A 15,783-nucleotide genomic window follows, 5' to 3' on the forward strand; every position below is an offset into this window, starting at 1 on the left:
ACAAAAATCAGGCAACAAGCATGATTTGGCCTAATCCCTTTCCAGCAGTAACATTCCAGTAACATTCCGTTTTCTACTACATGAATTAATGAGTCTTGCAACAGATGGAAAAATGTATTTAGTTAGCAGTTCTATATTGTTATGGGGAATCTTTTTTAAAAAACTTACAAGCTATAAATGTTTTTCTCAAGAGCAGGCAGTGAGCCCAGCTAATCTTAAATAAACTCAGCCTCAACATTTTAAAAATTGTAAAATGATATCAATAACATTGCTGAAACTGAGTCAACTTCTTGCCTTCAAAAGAAAAACACCACTCAAAACTGTAGTTTAAGCAGAAATTATTTTTAAAACTATACACATTTTAAAGATTTATATAAAAATGGGATGCCAAGACAACAGAAATGAAAGATCTATTATAGATTATAGAGATTTTTGTTTTGTTTTGTTTTGCCAGTCCTGGACTTGAGCTCAGGGCCTGAGCACTGTCCTTGGGTTTTCTCAAGGCTAGAGCTCTACCACTTGAGCCACAGCACCACTTCTGGCTTTTTCTATGTATGTGGCACTGAAGAATCAAACCCGAGTCTTTATGCATGCTAGGCAAGCACTCTACCACATGGACCTGACCCTGATAGGACACTTTTATGCTGTCATTTTGACTCTTTATACAGCTCTTACTCATACTTAAGCAATATACTTCAGAGTATCAATCATAAGTAGCTAAGCACAAAGAATAAATTTCTCAAAAAAGGAGAAATGAGTTAGTGTTGTCTATATTTTAATAGAAAACATCTCTGGTTATATTTTACAAGAATTAGGTACAGTACCTACTATGTAATTGTTTTGAGTACTGTTTAGGAAAGGATTAACAAAACCTATTCCCCTTCTGCAATAGATGTTGGCCTTTGGTTAACTTTCCTAGCTCTGTTTCCCTGGCAACCTAATAGAGCTATATATCAACTGTGTTGCTAGGCAACATTCCATATGGTGGAAATGACCCCTACATGGGAAACTGCGCCTGAACTGGAAAAATATAAATGCCTGATGGAAAGCCAGAGCTATGGACTTTCTTGAGTACTGAGATTATTGGACCAGGCATGTCTTTTACAGAGCCTCTGGAGACTGTATGTATGATGCTGTTATAAAAGATATTTCTTGCTGTGCACTGGTGGCTCAAGCCTGTAATGCTAGCTACTTCAGGTGGCTGAGGGGTAGTGATAGAGTGCTATTCTGAAAAAGAAAATTGCTCAGGGAGGGCTGGGAATGTGGCCTAGTGGTAGAGTGCTTGCCTAGCATGTGAAGCTCTGGGTTCAATTCCTCACTACCATATACACCAAAAAAGCCAGAAGTGGGCCAGGAGCCTGGCCTAGTGGTAGTATGCTTGCCTAGCATGCACAAAGCCCTGGGTTTGATTCCCAGCAACCACATATACAGAAAAAAGCAGGAGGTGGCATTATGGCTCAAGTGGCAGAGTGCTAGCCTTAAGCAATAAGTGTCCAAGGACAATGCTCAGGTCCTGAGTTCAAGCCCCAGGACTGGCAAAAAAAAAATTACTTGTTTAGATAGGTTTATATTTTCTCTCCAATCAAAGTCCTGAACTGGCTTCACTTCCATGTTTCACAGTAACATCTTACAAAAATGGCTGCAAAAAGTAGAGGAACATTTTGTGATCTCAGAATAGGTTATTTATGTGTGGAGAATTGCCTAATATCAAAATAGACACTACCCAACTCTGGCTTACAGGCTTTCTTCTTGGGGTGGGGGGGAGCATTACGTACAATTTACTTCAACTGAGTATTAAATGAGGTTCCTTTATAAGCCTTCCAGCTCATTTCTATGCTCTCTACATGTAAACATACCAGTCTTTGGAAGTGCTGTCTTAGATTTAAGACAGTATTTAAAACAGTCCTGCCTGCTTTCTATCAATGAAGCTTTCTCTTTAATACCTTGCCAGATAATTAAAATGTGGAATTCATTAGGAGAGGCATGGCAAAGGGTAGACTGATCCCCAAACTTCATGTTTCATGGAGATGGATGAGGAAGGAATGCAGACACTGAGACAACATAAAAATAACTCAGTGTGGAAACTAAGCAGGTTAGTCTGGGGTTAAACCCAGAACTGAAGAGAAGCTGGCCAAATCTTCAGGAAACCCAAAAGCACTGCACTCAAACTTACTGGTCTTAACTGGTGCTGGTGGCTCATGTCTATAATCATAGCTACTTAGAAGGCTAAGATCTGAGGATCAAAGTTAGCCTAAGCAGACTTTTTTTTTTTTAGTCAGTCATGGGACTTGAACTCTGTCCCTGAGCTCTTCAGCTCAAGGCTATCACCCTACTCCTTGAGCCACAGCACCACTTCCAGTTTTCTAGTGGTTAACTGGAGATAAGTCTCACAGAGTTTGTTTCCTGGCTGGCTTTAAACTGTGATCCTCAGATCTCAGCCTCCTGAGTAGCTAGGATCACAGGCATGAGCCACTGGGCACCCAGCTGTGAGACTCTTATCTTCAATAAACAATTCAGAAAAAATTGGAAGTGGCACTGTGGCTCAAGTGGTAGAGCGCTAGCCTTGAGAAAAAGAATCTCAGGGACAATGTCCAGGCCCTGAGTTCAAGCCCCAGGACTGGCAAAAAAAAAAAAATTACTAGTCTTTATCACAATATTCAATTTCTACAACCTAGGCTAATAAAATACAATTATAATAACCATGAAAATAAAAACACATTTCTTTTAGGGTTTCACAAAATTGAACAAACAGTGGCTTGAATTTAGCACAGAATAAACAATACATTCTATATCTTTCCCCACCATCCTCACTGATTTATGTAACTGTCTCTCAATCTGAGAAGTTGGGCTGAATCTGTAGCCTGTCATCAGACTCCTCTGCAGCCAGGTCATTCTCCTCACCAGACTCCACATAGATAGGCCAGTCATTGTCGGTGTCACTCCTTTCTTGGCTTTCAGATGAGGCCTCCACCAGACTAAGGTTGATGGGCATCAAATTGTCCTCATAGTGCCTGTCTGTAACACAGGTGCAGCCGTCGCATAGCCCAGAGCGCTGCAGTCCCTGAGACAGGTGGCTTGTGAACGTTCTCCTGCAGCCTTTACAGATGATTGGACGGTTGGATCTGTGCACCTGAAATCCCAAGCAGACACATTGTCTTGGACTATGAGCTTACCAGGCAGCATATCCCCAGTCCTCCAGCAACACCCCCCCTCCCTACTTTTTGTCTTCATTACTTTTTTTTATTATTTTATTTTTTTATTTATTTTTGCCAGTCCTGGGGCTTGAACTCAGGGCTTGAACACTGTCTTTAGGCTTTCCTCAAGGCTAGAGCTCTACCACTTGAGCCACAGTACCACTTCCAGCTCTTCTATGTATGTGGTACTAAGGAATCACACCCAAGTCTTCATGTATGCTAGGCAAGCACTCCACCACTAAGCCAAACTCCTGGCCCTCATGAAATATTTTTTTTTTTGCCAGTCCTGGGCTTGAGCTCGGGGACTAAGCACTATCCGTGGGTTTTCTCAAGGCTAGAGCTCTACCACTTGAGCCACAGCACCAATTCCAGCTTTTTCTATGTATGTGGTAGCAAGGAATCAAACCTGGATTTTCGTGCATGCTAGGTCTTCGTGCAAGCACTCTACCACTAGGCCAAAATCCAGGCCCTTCATTTCTTCTTGGACTAAAGTCTCATCTATATACTCAGGGTAACCCAGTCTGTGTTCTGCTTATATACACTTCCCATGTAGCTATGACACATGTCATATGCATCCAGCAATTGATTGAGATGGGTGTTTATGGCCTGGAACGGTGATCTTCCCTGATTTGTATATTCTAGGTCCTTATCAAACATATGCCTTGCAAATATTTTGATTCTATTTTTAATTTCCTCCCTTCTTCCCTCTCTCCCTCAGCCCCTCCTCCCTCCTTCTCCCTTCCCATCCCTTCCTTGTAATTCTTAAGATCAAACTCAAGTCCTCAAGTATTCCAGGCAAGCAATCTACCACTGAACTCCACCCCCAGCTCTATATTCTTCATTGCCTTCTTGGAAGTCCAGACTATTTTTATACTAGCTATTTCAAAGATTGATTACTTTGCTCAGAGACAACCACAAATACAACATCTTTGTAAATGGCCCAAATGCTGTGTAGCCAATGAGAATTGCCCAGCACACATGGAAACAGTCCCAAGGGGCAACTAGTGGGGCAGTGTACCCTTGGACTGGAGCTCTATTTGCTGCCCACAGACACCTGTATAAACATATCCTTTCTATTCACAAATATAGTTATACTTATATACTTATAAATAGACCCTTCTTCCCCCTCCCCAGTGTTGGGGCTGATGGGGAAACAGAGGCGCAGCTTGCCTTTGGAATCACAAAGGTAGAAAAGACCCACACAACCCCCTCTCTAATCCTCCAGTGTCTTCCACCTCACAAGAAGATTGGGAAGATTGGAATTTTCTGATTCATTGCTTTAGAAAACTAGTCTGTTACTACATATATTTTAATTTTGACTTTTTTTTTTTTTTGTGCCAGTCCTGGGGTGCTGTCTGTCCTTGAGCTTTTGTGGCTCAAGGCTTGTACTCTACCACTTGGCGCCACAGCACCATTTCTGTCTTTTTGGTGGATCACTGGAGATCAGAGGCTCACAGACTTTTCTGCCTGGTGTGACTTTCAACCCCGATCTTCAGATCTCAGCTTCCTGAGTAGCTGGGATTGCAGGCATGAGCCTGGGGTTTTAACTTTCTGGAGCGGCCCGGCGGGTTACTCACGTTCAGGGCATGGCTCCGCAGGTGCTCCTGGCGCGTGAACCTCTTGCCGCAGGTCTCGCAGGGGAAGGGCCGCTCCCCGGTGTGTGAACGGATGTGTCGCTTCAGGATGCCTTTCTGCTTGGCCGTGTAAGGGCAGAAAGGACACTTGTGGAGCTTGATGGGGACCACTAGCACGTCACCTAAGGAACTCAATGGACTGGGTTAGCTGTGCAGGAAGCAGAGACAACCCTACCCACCCTCTAGTGAATAGGTCAGCCTAGAAGAAATGACTTCTCCCCTTGGCTCTCTTCCCCCTGCACCCTGGAAATCCCTGCCCAGCACCTGTAACCCTGGCAACTGGGATGCCTGGGGGCAGTGGGAGGTCCCCACTGAGGCATTTCCCCATCCTCTGAGATCACATCCACTTCCACTGTGGCTACACTCCTCCCCCTAGATAATCTCTCACTTCCCACCATTAGCTCTCTTGCTCGCCCGACTCCATCTTGGGTGGCAGGAGTCTGCTCTTTCCTCACACAATAAACCCTCTTCTCCTGAACTGGTTTCCTTTCGGCAGACCTTATATTTGGTGCATGACTCGGATGGGGGAGAGGGTCAGGAGTCGCTGGATCCCCTCCGTTTCTCGAGGGTCTATCAGCCTTCTGCCCTCCCCCCCCCAGGAGTACACCTGGGAGAAAGCCATCAGCACGACACCGAGTGTCATTTTCATGGTGGCTCCCACTCACTGGTAAACTCTGAATGTGACTCATGGTCAAAAATACAGCTCATGTTACAATCTCAGCACACACAGCTGGAAAAGGAAGTGGTGCTGTGGCTCAAGGGGTAGGGTGATCCCATGACAAAAAAAAAAAAAACAAAACATAGCTGGGGGGGAAAACCCTCAAATAATACTCAGTGTCTTCATATGTTGAAGCCTTAACCCCTAATAGGAGTATATTTGGAGATAAAGCCTTGAAAGAGTTACCTGAGGTAAAAAGGAGGTCACAGAGGTGGGATTCTTAATTTTTTTTTTTTTTGCCAGTCCTGGGGATTGAACTCAGGGCCTGGTCACTGTCCTTGAGCTTCCTCAAGGCTAGAGTTCTACCACTTGAGCCACTGTACCACTTCTGGCTTTTTCTATGCATGTGGCACTGAGGAATCAAATCCAGAGCTTTCCTGCATGCTAGGCAAGCACTCTACCACTAGGCCATGCTCCTAACCCAGAGGTGGGGTTCTACTGACAGGACTAGGGGTGCTCTGTCTCTTTCTTCCATGTTCCCACCCCTCCCCCATCCAGGGCACAACTAAGAAAAGGGCATGTGAGGGCACAGTGCAAAGGTGGACATCTATAAACCAGCAGAGGCCTCAATTGCACCTTGACATTAAACTCCCAGTTTTTCAGAACTGTGAGGAAATTACCATTGTGTAAGCCAGCCAGCCTGTCCCATAGTACCAGAGAAGCTGAGCTAATAGACCCCTCTAAGTTGATCTCATTACCTTCAGAAGTTCAAAAAACTTCTAAGATGAGTCAGACTTCCAGACTAGAATGAGGGCGTGGATGCCTACAGGGGGACCAGAGTGTGGCCTAGTCTAGAGTACTTGCCTAGCATGCAAGAAGACCTGGGTTCTATTTTTCTGTGGCAAAAGAAACTCAGGGACAGGGGCTGGGAGTTTGACCTAGTGGTAGAGTGCTTGCCTAGTTTGCAAAAAGACCACAGTTCAATTCCTCCTTACCACATACATATTAAAAGCCAGATGTAGTGCTGTGGCTCAAGTGGTAGAGCTGAATCCTTGAGAAAGCCCAAGGACAGTGCCCAGGCCCTGAGATTAAGCTCCAGGACTGACAAAATAAATGGGAAGATAAATAAATAAAACTCAGGGACAGGGCCCAGGCCCTTAGTCCAAGCCCCAAGATTTGAAAAAAAAAAAAGAAAGATGCCCATTGTTATACCTCAGATATCATTATTTGATTGTTTGCCTTCCTTCCTTCCTTCCTTCCTTCCTTCCTTCCTTCCTTCTTTCCATGCCAGTACTAGGGCTTGAACTTAGTGCCTGGGTGCTGTCCCTTAGCTTTTTTTGCTCAAGACTAGTGCTGTAACTTGTGAGCCACAGCTCTCCTTTCTAGTGGTTAATTGGAGATCAAAGATCAGACTTCCCTGCCCAGACTGGCTTCAATGCTTGGATCCTCAGAGCTTAGACTCCTTGGTAGCTAAGATTACAGGTCTGAGCTACCAGCACCCAGCAACTCAGCATTGTTTTTTTGTTGTGGTGGTGGATTTTTGGTTTGTTTGGGTTTTGGTTTGTTTGGGTTTTGGGTTTTTTTTTTTTTGGGTGGGGGGGGGGTGTTTGTTTTGGCCAGGGCTTGAACTCAGGCACTGTCCCTGAGCTTCTGCTGCTTAAGACTAGTGCTCTACCAATTGAGCCACTTCTGGCATTTTCTGTTTGTGTGATACTGAAAAATCGAACGCAGGGCTTGATGCATACTAAGCAAGCATCTACTACTAAGCCATATTCCCAGCCAATTAAGTGGCCCAGGCTCTATGGTCTTTCTAAACAATGGAGTAACTGATTTCTCTAGTACCTTCTCAGGATTTGTAGCAGGAGTGCTACCAAAAAAACCCAAAAACAAAAAGGATGAAGCTGGATGCTGGTGACTCATGCCTGTAATCGTAGCTACTCAGGAAGCTGAGATCTGAGGATCATGGTTCAAAGTCAGCCCGGGCACTAAAGAATGAGAAACTCTTATTGCCAATTAATAACCAGAAAACTGGAAATTGCACTGTGGCTCAAGTGGTAGAGTGCTACCTTTGAGCTGAAGAGCTCAGGAACAGTGCCCAGGGCCAGAGTTCAAGCCTCACGACCAATAATAACAACAAAAAAAGGATGACCAGCAGAATTTCAAGACAAAGCCCAATACTGTTTTGTGTCAGAGTGAAGATTCTCTTTGGTTTTTTAGTTTTCTCATCATCATCAGCATCATCATCATCATCATCGTAATCATAATGATATTGTTTTGTCAGTCATGGGGCTTGAATCTTGACCTGGGTGCTGTCACTGAGTTCTTCAGCTCAAGGCTAGCACTTGAGCCATAGCACCACTTCCAGTTTTCTGCTGGTTAATTGGGGATAGGAGTCTTATGGACTTTGCGTACCTGGATTAGCTTCAATGTGATCCTCAGATCTCAGCCTCTTGATTAGCTAGGATTATAGACATGCGCCACTGGGCCACTGAGCCACTGATACTCCTTCTGCTAATTAATGCCTGACATTCTGCAAATTCCATGGTGCCATCAACATCTGTTGATCTGCTTTGCACCTTACAGCTTAATGCTAGAAATATCAGTCAAACTATGATCCTCCTCAGATCACATTGTGGAGGTAGAGACGCCTACAAAACAGGAATGAGGGCCGGGAGTTTGGCCTAGTGGTTAAAGTGCTTGCCTAGCATGCATGAAGACCCAGGTTCGATTCCTTGGTACCACATATAGAAAAAAGCTGGACGTGGTGCTGAGGCTCAAGTGGTAGAGCTCTAGCCTTGAGAAAGTCCAAGGACAGTGCTCAGGCCCTGAGCTCAAGCCCAGGACTGGCAAAAAAAAAAAAAAAAAAAAAACCCAGGAATGATCATGTTTCCTGGGACAAAAGCTGTAGCTCATGGGGCCAGGAATGTGGCCTAGTGGTAGAGTGCTTGCCTAGCATGCAGGAAGCCCTGGTTAGATTCCTGGTACCACATACATAGAAAAAGCCAGAAGTGGTATTGTGGCTTAAGTGGCAGAGTGCTAGACTTGAGAGCAAAATATAGTCCAAGGATGGTGCCCAGGCCTTGAGTTCAATCTCCAGGACTGGCAAAAAAAAAAAAAAAAGCTGCAACTCATAGTTCATGCTGCCCCCTTCCTGCCACTGTGAAGTCTTCATGTCATTTCCCCACATTGTGGCACTGTATAGCTTCCTTGATAAGCTAGGACAACACATAGCAACGCCAGGCACCAGTGGACCACACCTGTAATCCTAATGCTACTCAGGAAATGAAGTTCTGAAGATCAGGATTTGAAGACAGCTAGGACAGAAAAGTATGACACTCTTATCCCCAATTAATCAATAAAAAAAAAATCTGGATGTAAGGGCCGGGAGTTGGGTCTAGTGGTAGAGTGCAAGACCTGGGTTCAATTCCTCGGTACCACATATATAGAAAAAAGCCAGAAGTGGTGCTGAGGCTCAAGTGGTAGAGCTCTAGCCTTGAGAAAGTCCAAGGACAGTGCTCAGGCCCTGAGTTCGAGTGCAGGACTGGCAAAAAAAAAATCTAGATGTAGAACTGTGCTTCAAGTGGTAGAGTACCAGTTCAGCCTTGAGCTTTTTTTTTTTCCTTCCCTTTGGGGGAGAGGAGGTAAGTCAGAGAGCAAGGCCAAGTTGAAGCCCTGACACATACCAAAATAAATTCAAAATATAATAAAAAATAAGGTATATATTACATTATATATGCCAAGTCAAGAGACTTGAGTACCTGCAGACTTTATTATGAGAGGGGAGTCTTGAAATCAGTTCAAGGAGACAGCTGTGGAATGAGGTTTTTGAGATAAAGACACAAGAGACCCATGAAGAAACAATGTCTTACATAAAGAGATGCTCAGTTAACACCTACTGGAGGTGGTGGTGGTAATGGCGGTGATGAGGATCACGATAATTCCAATGACAGGGAAGCAGAAGCCATGCCAGGTACATGCTACACACCTGCCAGGGAAAGAAACGTGCAACGGAGCTCACCTGTGTCCTCTCCACACCAGTCATTCTGAACATCCATCATGGAACTCATGGCTACTCTTGCGTCCTCTGGCCTTCCTTCCAAACTTGGTGAAAAGTGGTGCTCCGCCTCACCCTTGCTCTGGGCAGCCCCACTGCGCAGGAAGGCTTCCAGGAATTGCTTCACGTGGTAGTTGGTGTAAGCCAAGTTCACTGCCCTGCTGCCGGACAGGCCTTCCTCCCCGTGGGCCAGGCTCGGCGGGGCAGTGAGCTGGGGCTGCTGTCCACCCACCTTCACCTCCGCTGCGGCCTCCTCCAGTTCCCCTCTGGGCTCTGCCCTTCGGGGCAAGGAAGACAGGTGGCCTCTGTCAGCCGAGCCAAGGGCCAGGCTGGCTTTCACCACCAGCTCGGGAGGGTGGCGGTCTTTGCAGTGGTCGCCAGGGGGCGATGTCGAGCAGTCCACATTCCCTTCTTCCAAGGCCGGGGCGCAGACCCAGCTCTTGGGACCCCAGGAGGTCCCCTTCCTGCCTGAACTGGGGTTTCCATGGCTGTCCTGGTCAGCTGCGGCTGCAGCCACGGCTGCCACCGCTGCAGCCACCTCAGCCTCCTTCTCCATCTTCCTGCAAATGTCCAGCGATGACCTGATGTAGGCCTTGCAGAAGTTCACCACGTCGTTCATCTGCAGGTAGCTGGCCGCTGACATAACTTCAATCACGTTCTCCCCACACAAATCCAACTTGCCGGAATAGAGGAAATCTAAGATGACGGCGAAGGCATCCGAGGTGACAATGTCCAGGGAGGCCGTGCTGTGCGGTCCGCTGTCCTGGATATAGTGAATGAACAGGGCGCGGAAGTAGCCGCTGTTGGCGAACAAGATGCTCCTGTGCGCCTTGAAGATGCGCCCTTCCACGATGATGCTGCAGTCGCAGAAGAAGTCCTTCTTCCGCTGTTCATTCAGCTCCCCCAAGAGCTTGGCACAGTACGACTGCACCTCCATCGTGCTCTCCAGAGCCTGTATCCCTGCCAAGGTTTTTTGTTTGAGTGAATTTATAAATCCCAGCCTTATCCTGAGTTCATTTCTAGCCCGGGGCCAGCAGCTCAGACCTATAATTCTAGCTACTCAGGAGGCTGAGATCTGAGCATCAAGGTTCAAAGCCAGCCCAGGCACAAAAGGACCTGAGACTCTTATCTCCAATTAACCTCTAGAAAATGGGAAGTGAGGCTTGGCTCAAGGGTAGGGCGGTAACCTTGAGCTGAAGAGCTCAGAGACAGTGCCTGAGTAGGTAGGATTACAGGCATAAGCCACAAGTGCCCAGCTAATATTCTTTTTTTTTTTCCTTTTTTTTTTTTTTGCCAGTCCTGGGCTTGAGCTCAGGGCCTGAGCACTGTCCTTGGACTTTCTCAAGGCTAGAGCTCTACCACTTGAGCCTCAGCACCACTTCCGGCTTTTTTCTATATATGTGGTACCGAGGAATCGAACCCCGGTCTTCATGCATGCTAGGCAAGCACTTTAACCACTAGGCCAAACTCCCGGCCCTCAGCTAATATTCTTACCTCCAATTAACCAGAATTTAAAAAATTAAAAAAAAAAAGCTTGAAGTGGAGCTGTGGTTCAAGTGATAACTTTGAGCAAAAAGCTAATAGACAGCTCCCAGACCTTGAGTTCAAGCTCCACTACTACTGGTACAAAAGGATGGATGGTTCAAGTGATAAACAAGCCCAGCAAACTTGAGGCCCTGAGCTCAAATCCAGTTATAGTTTAAAAAAAAAAAAAAAAGCTGGGTGCCAGTGTCTCACAGCTGATACTCAGGAAGCTGAGAAAGTCTTATCTCCAATTAACCACTGAGAAACTGAGCTCAGAGTGATAGAGTGCTAGCCTTGAGCCAGAGCTCAGGGACAGTGCCCAGACCCAACGTTCAAGCCCCACGACTGACAAAAATTCACACCTACACACAAACAAACTCACAACAGTCTAACAAACTATTTAAATAGTGTTTACATTATACTAGGTACGATAAATGATCAAAGCATGAGAGTATATTTAAGTTACATATGCAAATAGCATGCCATTTTATAGAAGAGACTTTGAGCAACCAGGACTGTCCCCAGCTGTCATCATCTCCCTCTATGGGAATGACCCGAGGCCGACTTGAGCTGCCAGCCTCGGCTAAGGAGTCTTCATCCTGTCCTCTTCCTGATTTCACCAGAAATCAGGCACCGGCCTCCGCTGGACAAAATGACCATCGGAATCATAGCAGCGGATACTGCCCCAGCCTGGCCGTCCAGCCCCGGCTGCACTGCGGGAGAGAGACAGCCCAAAGCCTGCGAGGGGTGGGGGCACCTGCCACCTCGCCCGCGCCGGCCCAGGACCCCAGGACGGAGGAGGGAAGGAGCCCGCGACTGGACGCGGGTTCGCGCCCTGGGGGTCCCAGGAGTTACCGGGTCCAAAGGAAGCTGATTGGCAGGGGCAGTCCTGCCAGTCCCCCTTCCCCGTCAGCCTCTAGGAGGGACAACGAACCTCCACCCAAACCAATGAAAACGGCCGCGCGAACCCACTCCGCGGTACTAACCTTGCACGGGTTCCCTGCCGCGCGGCCCTTGAGCGACGCGCTGCGACACGCCCCCCTTTCATTCACCTGGAGCCCGCCCCGCTGACAGGCGGGGCAGCCAGCCAATCCGAAAGGAGGGCGGGCCCGGGGAGGCGGGACCTTCGGCCATCAGGTTGGCCAATGGCCCTGGCATCCCGCCGGAGGATGCGCTCTGAAGGCGCTAGCGTTTTCGGGGTGCTGGGAGTTGTGGTCTCGGCGTCTGCTTTTTGGCCAAGGATGTAGTGAGCAAAACTACAAGTACCAAGATGCCGAAAGGGACTGGGACCCGTGCTGGCAAAAGCTGTATTTTGGTTTGGTCCTTTAAGTTTCACTCGGAGAGACTGTCCCAGAGCTGAGCTCTCAGGCCGGGGTAGCCGTGCAGCCCGCGGGAGCCGCGGCGGGGCGCTGCGCACACGTGTCCCCACCCGGGCTCCCCGTAGAAAGTTGGAAATGAGGGAAACGGTTTCATCTGCTCAACAGGTGTAATGCTCGAGTTCAGAATCCTTACCCACTAGACCACCAGAGACCGGAACCAATGTAAAAGCAAAGGAGTCTTTGTTGCAAGCTCGAGCTTGGTCTCCCGAGTACACGGCTGCAACCGGTGACACTGAGAGCCCCCAGCCCAGAGTAACAGCACTTCGTATACACTTCTTTGGGGAAGTCAAGGGCTTTGCATACATCATAGCATCTTGTGGCAATCCATTACATACTGCGGAAAGGTCACAGAACAACTCTAAAATGTGATTGGCGTATCATAAAGTGGGAAGAACTCAAAAAGAACTATTGCTAAATCAAAGGGAATGGGTACTTCAAACTGATTGGTTAGGGACATCCTGCCCCAGGCAAACGTCACCTCTGGGTCATCCTGCCCTGGGCAAACGTCACCTATGGGACCTTCTGCCCTGGGCAAGCATCACCTGGGTTATCCTGCCCTGGGCAAACACCATCTGTGGGACCCTCTGCCCTGGGCAAGCATCACCTGTGGGTCAGTGGGTCATCCTGCCCTGGGCAAACACCCTTGAAGCTGCTATCTCTACTGGTTTAGAACTAGTTCAGAGTGACCTTCTGGCGGGGCCTGCTTAACAATAACTTTTTACTGAAGTTGATCGAACTTCAAAATTAACTTAGACTTCTCACAGGTTTTCCTTAGCAGGGCGCAGGTGGCTCATGCCTGCAACCTTCACTACTACAGGAGGTTGAAACCTGAGGCTCCAGGTTTAAAGACAGACTGGGCAGACAAAGCCCTGAGACTTTTATCTCCAGGTAACCACAAAAAGGGGAAAGTGGTCAGACTGGGAGTATGGCCTGGTGGTAAGAGTGCCTTGCCTAGTTCGATTCCTCGGTACCACATACACAGAAAAAGCCAGAAGTGTTGCTCAAGTGGTAGAGTGCTAGCCTTGAGAAAACCCAAGGACATTGCTTGGGTCCTGAGTTCAAGCCCCGGGACTGGCAAAAAAGAAAAAAAATAAGGCCAGCCCTGGTAGCTCACACCTGTAATCCTAGCTACTCAGGAGGCTGAGATCTGTGAATCAAGGTTCAAAGCACAAAAGAAGCTGAGACTTATCTCCAAATAACCACTAGAAAATGGGAAGTGGGGCTTGGCTCAAGAGTGAAGAGCTCAGGGACAATGCCCAGGCTCAGGGGCAGAGCGGTAGACTTGATCTGAAGATCTCAGAGACAGTGCCCAGGCCAAGTTCAAGTCTCTAGACCAACAAAAAAAATGGGGGGAGGGGAGGTGGTCCTGTGATTCAAGGGGTAAGGGTGTAGCCTGGAGCTGAAAAGCTCAGGGACAATGCCCAGGCTCAGAGTTCAAACCCAAAAAAAAGAAAAAGGGGGAAGTGGTGCTATGGCTGAAGTTGCAGAGTGCTTGCTCACTTGGAATGGAAAAAGCTAAGGCTCAGTGGTCAAGCTCTTTTTTTTTTTTTCTGGTCATGTGGCTTGAACTAGGCCTGGGTACTGTCCCTGAGCTCTTCAGATCAAGGCTACCACCCTACCCCTGGGCCTGGAAACTGTCCCTAAGCTCTTCAACTCAAGGCTACCGTCCTACCTTTGAGCCAAGCCCCACTTCCAGTTTTCTAGAAATTAACTGGAGATAAGAGTCTCTGGTCCTTTCGAGCCGGGGCTAGCTTTGAACCTTGTTCCTCAGATCTCAACCTCCTGAGTAGCTAGGATTACAGGTGTGAGCCATGGGGCCAGCTATCAGCGGCCAAGCTTTAAGTTCAAAATGTTTTCCTTGCACACTTGCAATCACCTTTCCTAAACAGTGATTGAGCTAGAATTGTTGTGTGGTGCGGGTTGTGAGCAGACAAAATAATTCACCAATAGGCAGGTAAATAATATGATGCAAAATACTTTCTTGGGTTATACTGAGATCACACAATTACTATATTCTACTCCTAACCTGCCTAATCCTAATCTGCCTATCCCACACACCCACTGGGCTCATCTCTCCCATGTCTTCTTAGTCCCAGAGTCCCACAGGGCCTGCAGATCACCAGGAACAGCCTCTCAGGCAAGGAGCAGCTTCTGCAGGCCAAAGATCCTCCAACCGCCGGCTGGGTTAAAGCCAGCAGTAGTGTGGTCCCTCATTCTGGGTCCTTTGTTTATATGGATCGTTGGCCTGCTCCTTTCTGGCCCAAACTCCTTCATGCTTGATTTGGATTGGTTTACATGTTTTCCCTTGGGTATCCTTGTGGGGTTTTTTGTTTTTTGCTGTGTGTGTGTGTGTGTGTGTGTGTGTGTGTGTGTGTACACATCTTTGTTATCTATTTGAATACTTCTGGGGAGTAAAAGTTTTGGCCCTACCTAGGGTAGGTCTAGGGCCTCGTATGGCCCCTCCCACTGCAGTTGTGGAGAGATGAGGTCACACAAAGCAGCTACAGGCTTAGTCTAGTTTTCTTTTTCCTGACAATCTGGTGAAATGACAGTCTGGAGACAGTTGGTGGCAGGACACAGACTTCAGTCTTAATTTCCCTAGGTTTAAGACTCCCACCCAGCTTTCATCTGCAAAAAGTGTTATGGAACAAGCTCTAAAAAAATAAATTTCAGGGCTGGGAGTTTGGCCTAGTGGTAGAGTGCTTGCCTAGCATGCACGAAGACCCGGGTTCGATTCCTCGGTACCACATACATAGAAAAAACCGGAAGTGGTGCTGTGGCTCAAAGTGGTAGAGCTCTAGCCTTGAGGAAAGGACAGTGCTCAGGCCCTGAGCTCAAGCCCAGGACTGGCCAAAAATAAATAAATAAATAAATAAAATAAAATAAATTTCAGCTAAGTTGCCTTGTTAGAAAGCTTTGTTTTAAAACTTGGTTGTCACCTGCAAGAGTAAGATTGGCAAAAAAATCTCTTGACACTAAAACTTCCAGAAAATGTACAGCTGATATTAATTTTGTGCGCTTTAAGATCTTTGAGTATAAATGTGTGTGAATGGGTGTGAGTGAACATGTTCAAGGTTAAATTGTCAGCATGCTTTATAAAACAATGGATGAATTTATTCTTTTTTTTTTTTTTTTTTTTTTGCCAGTCCTGGGCTTAAGCTCAGGGCCTGAGCACTGTCCTTGGATTTTTCTCAAGGCTAGCGCTCTATCAGTTGAGCCTCGTACCACTTCCGGCTTTTTCTGAGTATGTGGTACCAAGGAATCGAACCTGGGTGTTCGTGCATGCTAGGCAAGCACTCTATCACTAGGCCAAACTCCTGGCCCTGGATGAATTTATTCT

General features: G+C 47.1%; 1 protein-coding gene across 1 annotated transcript; it reads right to left on the bottom strand.

Moving 5' to 3' along the window:
- Positions 1-2,777: 2,777 nt before the first annotated feature.
- Positions 2,778-10,477, bottom strand: Zbtb8b (zinc finger and BTB domain containing 8B). Its single transcript, XM_090333819.1, has 3 exons — positions 9,505-10,477; positions 4,772-4,950; positions 2,778-3,130 (listed from the first exon to the last, which is right to left on the bottom strand). The coding sequence occupies exons 1-3, from the start codon at positions 10,475-10,477 to the stop codon at positions 2,831-2,833; spliced, it is 1,452 nt and encodes a 483-aa protein (XP_090189945.1). The 3' UTR covers positions 2,778-2,830.
- Positions 10,478-15,783: the final 5,306 nt, after the last annotated feature.

This window comes from Megascapheus bottae, chromosome 6 (genome assembly GCF_031878675.1).
Source record: "Megascapheus bottae isolate mThoBot1 chromosome 6, mThoBot2.hap1, whole genome shotgun sequence".
NCBI classification, from domain to species: domain Eukaryota; kingdom Metazoa; phylum Chordata; class Mammalia; order Rodentia; family Geomyidae; genus Megascapheus; species Megascapheus bottae.

Excerpts from the sequence above, each read along its gene's own strand:
- Zbtb8b (XM_090333819.1), bottom strand. The coding sequence starts at position 10,477 with ATGGAGGTGCAGTCGTACTGTGCCAAGCTCTTGGGGGAGCTGAATGAA. Across the intron at positions 4,951-9,504 it reads CTGGTGTGGAGAGGACACAG|GTGACGTGCTAGTGGTCCCC; the intron begins GTGAGCTCCGTT and ends TGAGTTCCTTAG. Across the intron at positions 3,131-4,771 it reads TGCGGAGCCATGCCCTGAAC|GTGCACAGATCCAACCGTCC; the intron begins GTGAGTAACCCG and ends TTGGGATTTCAG.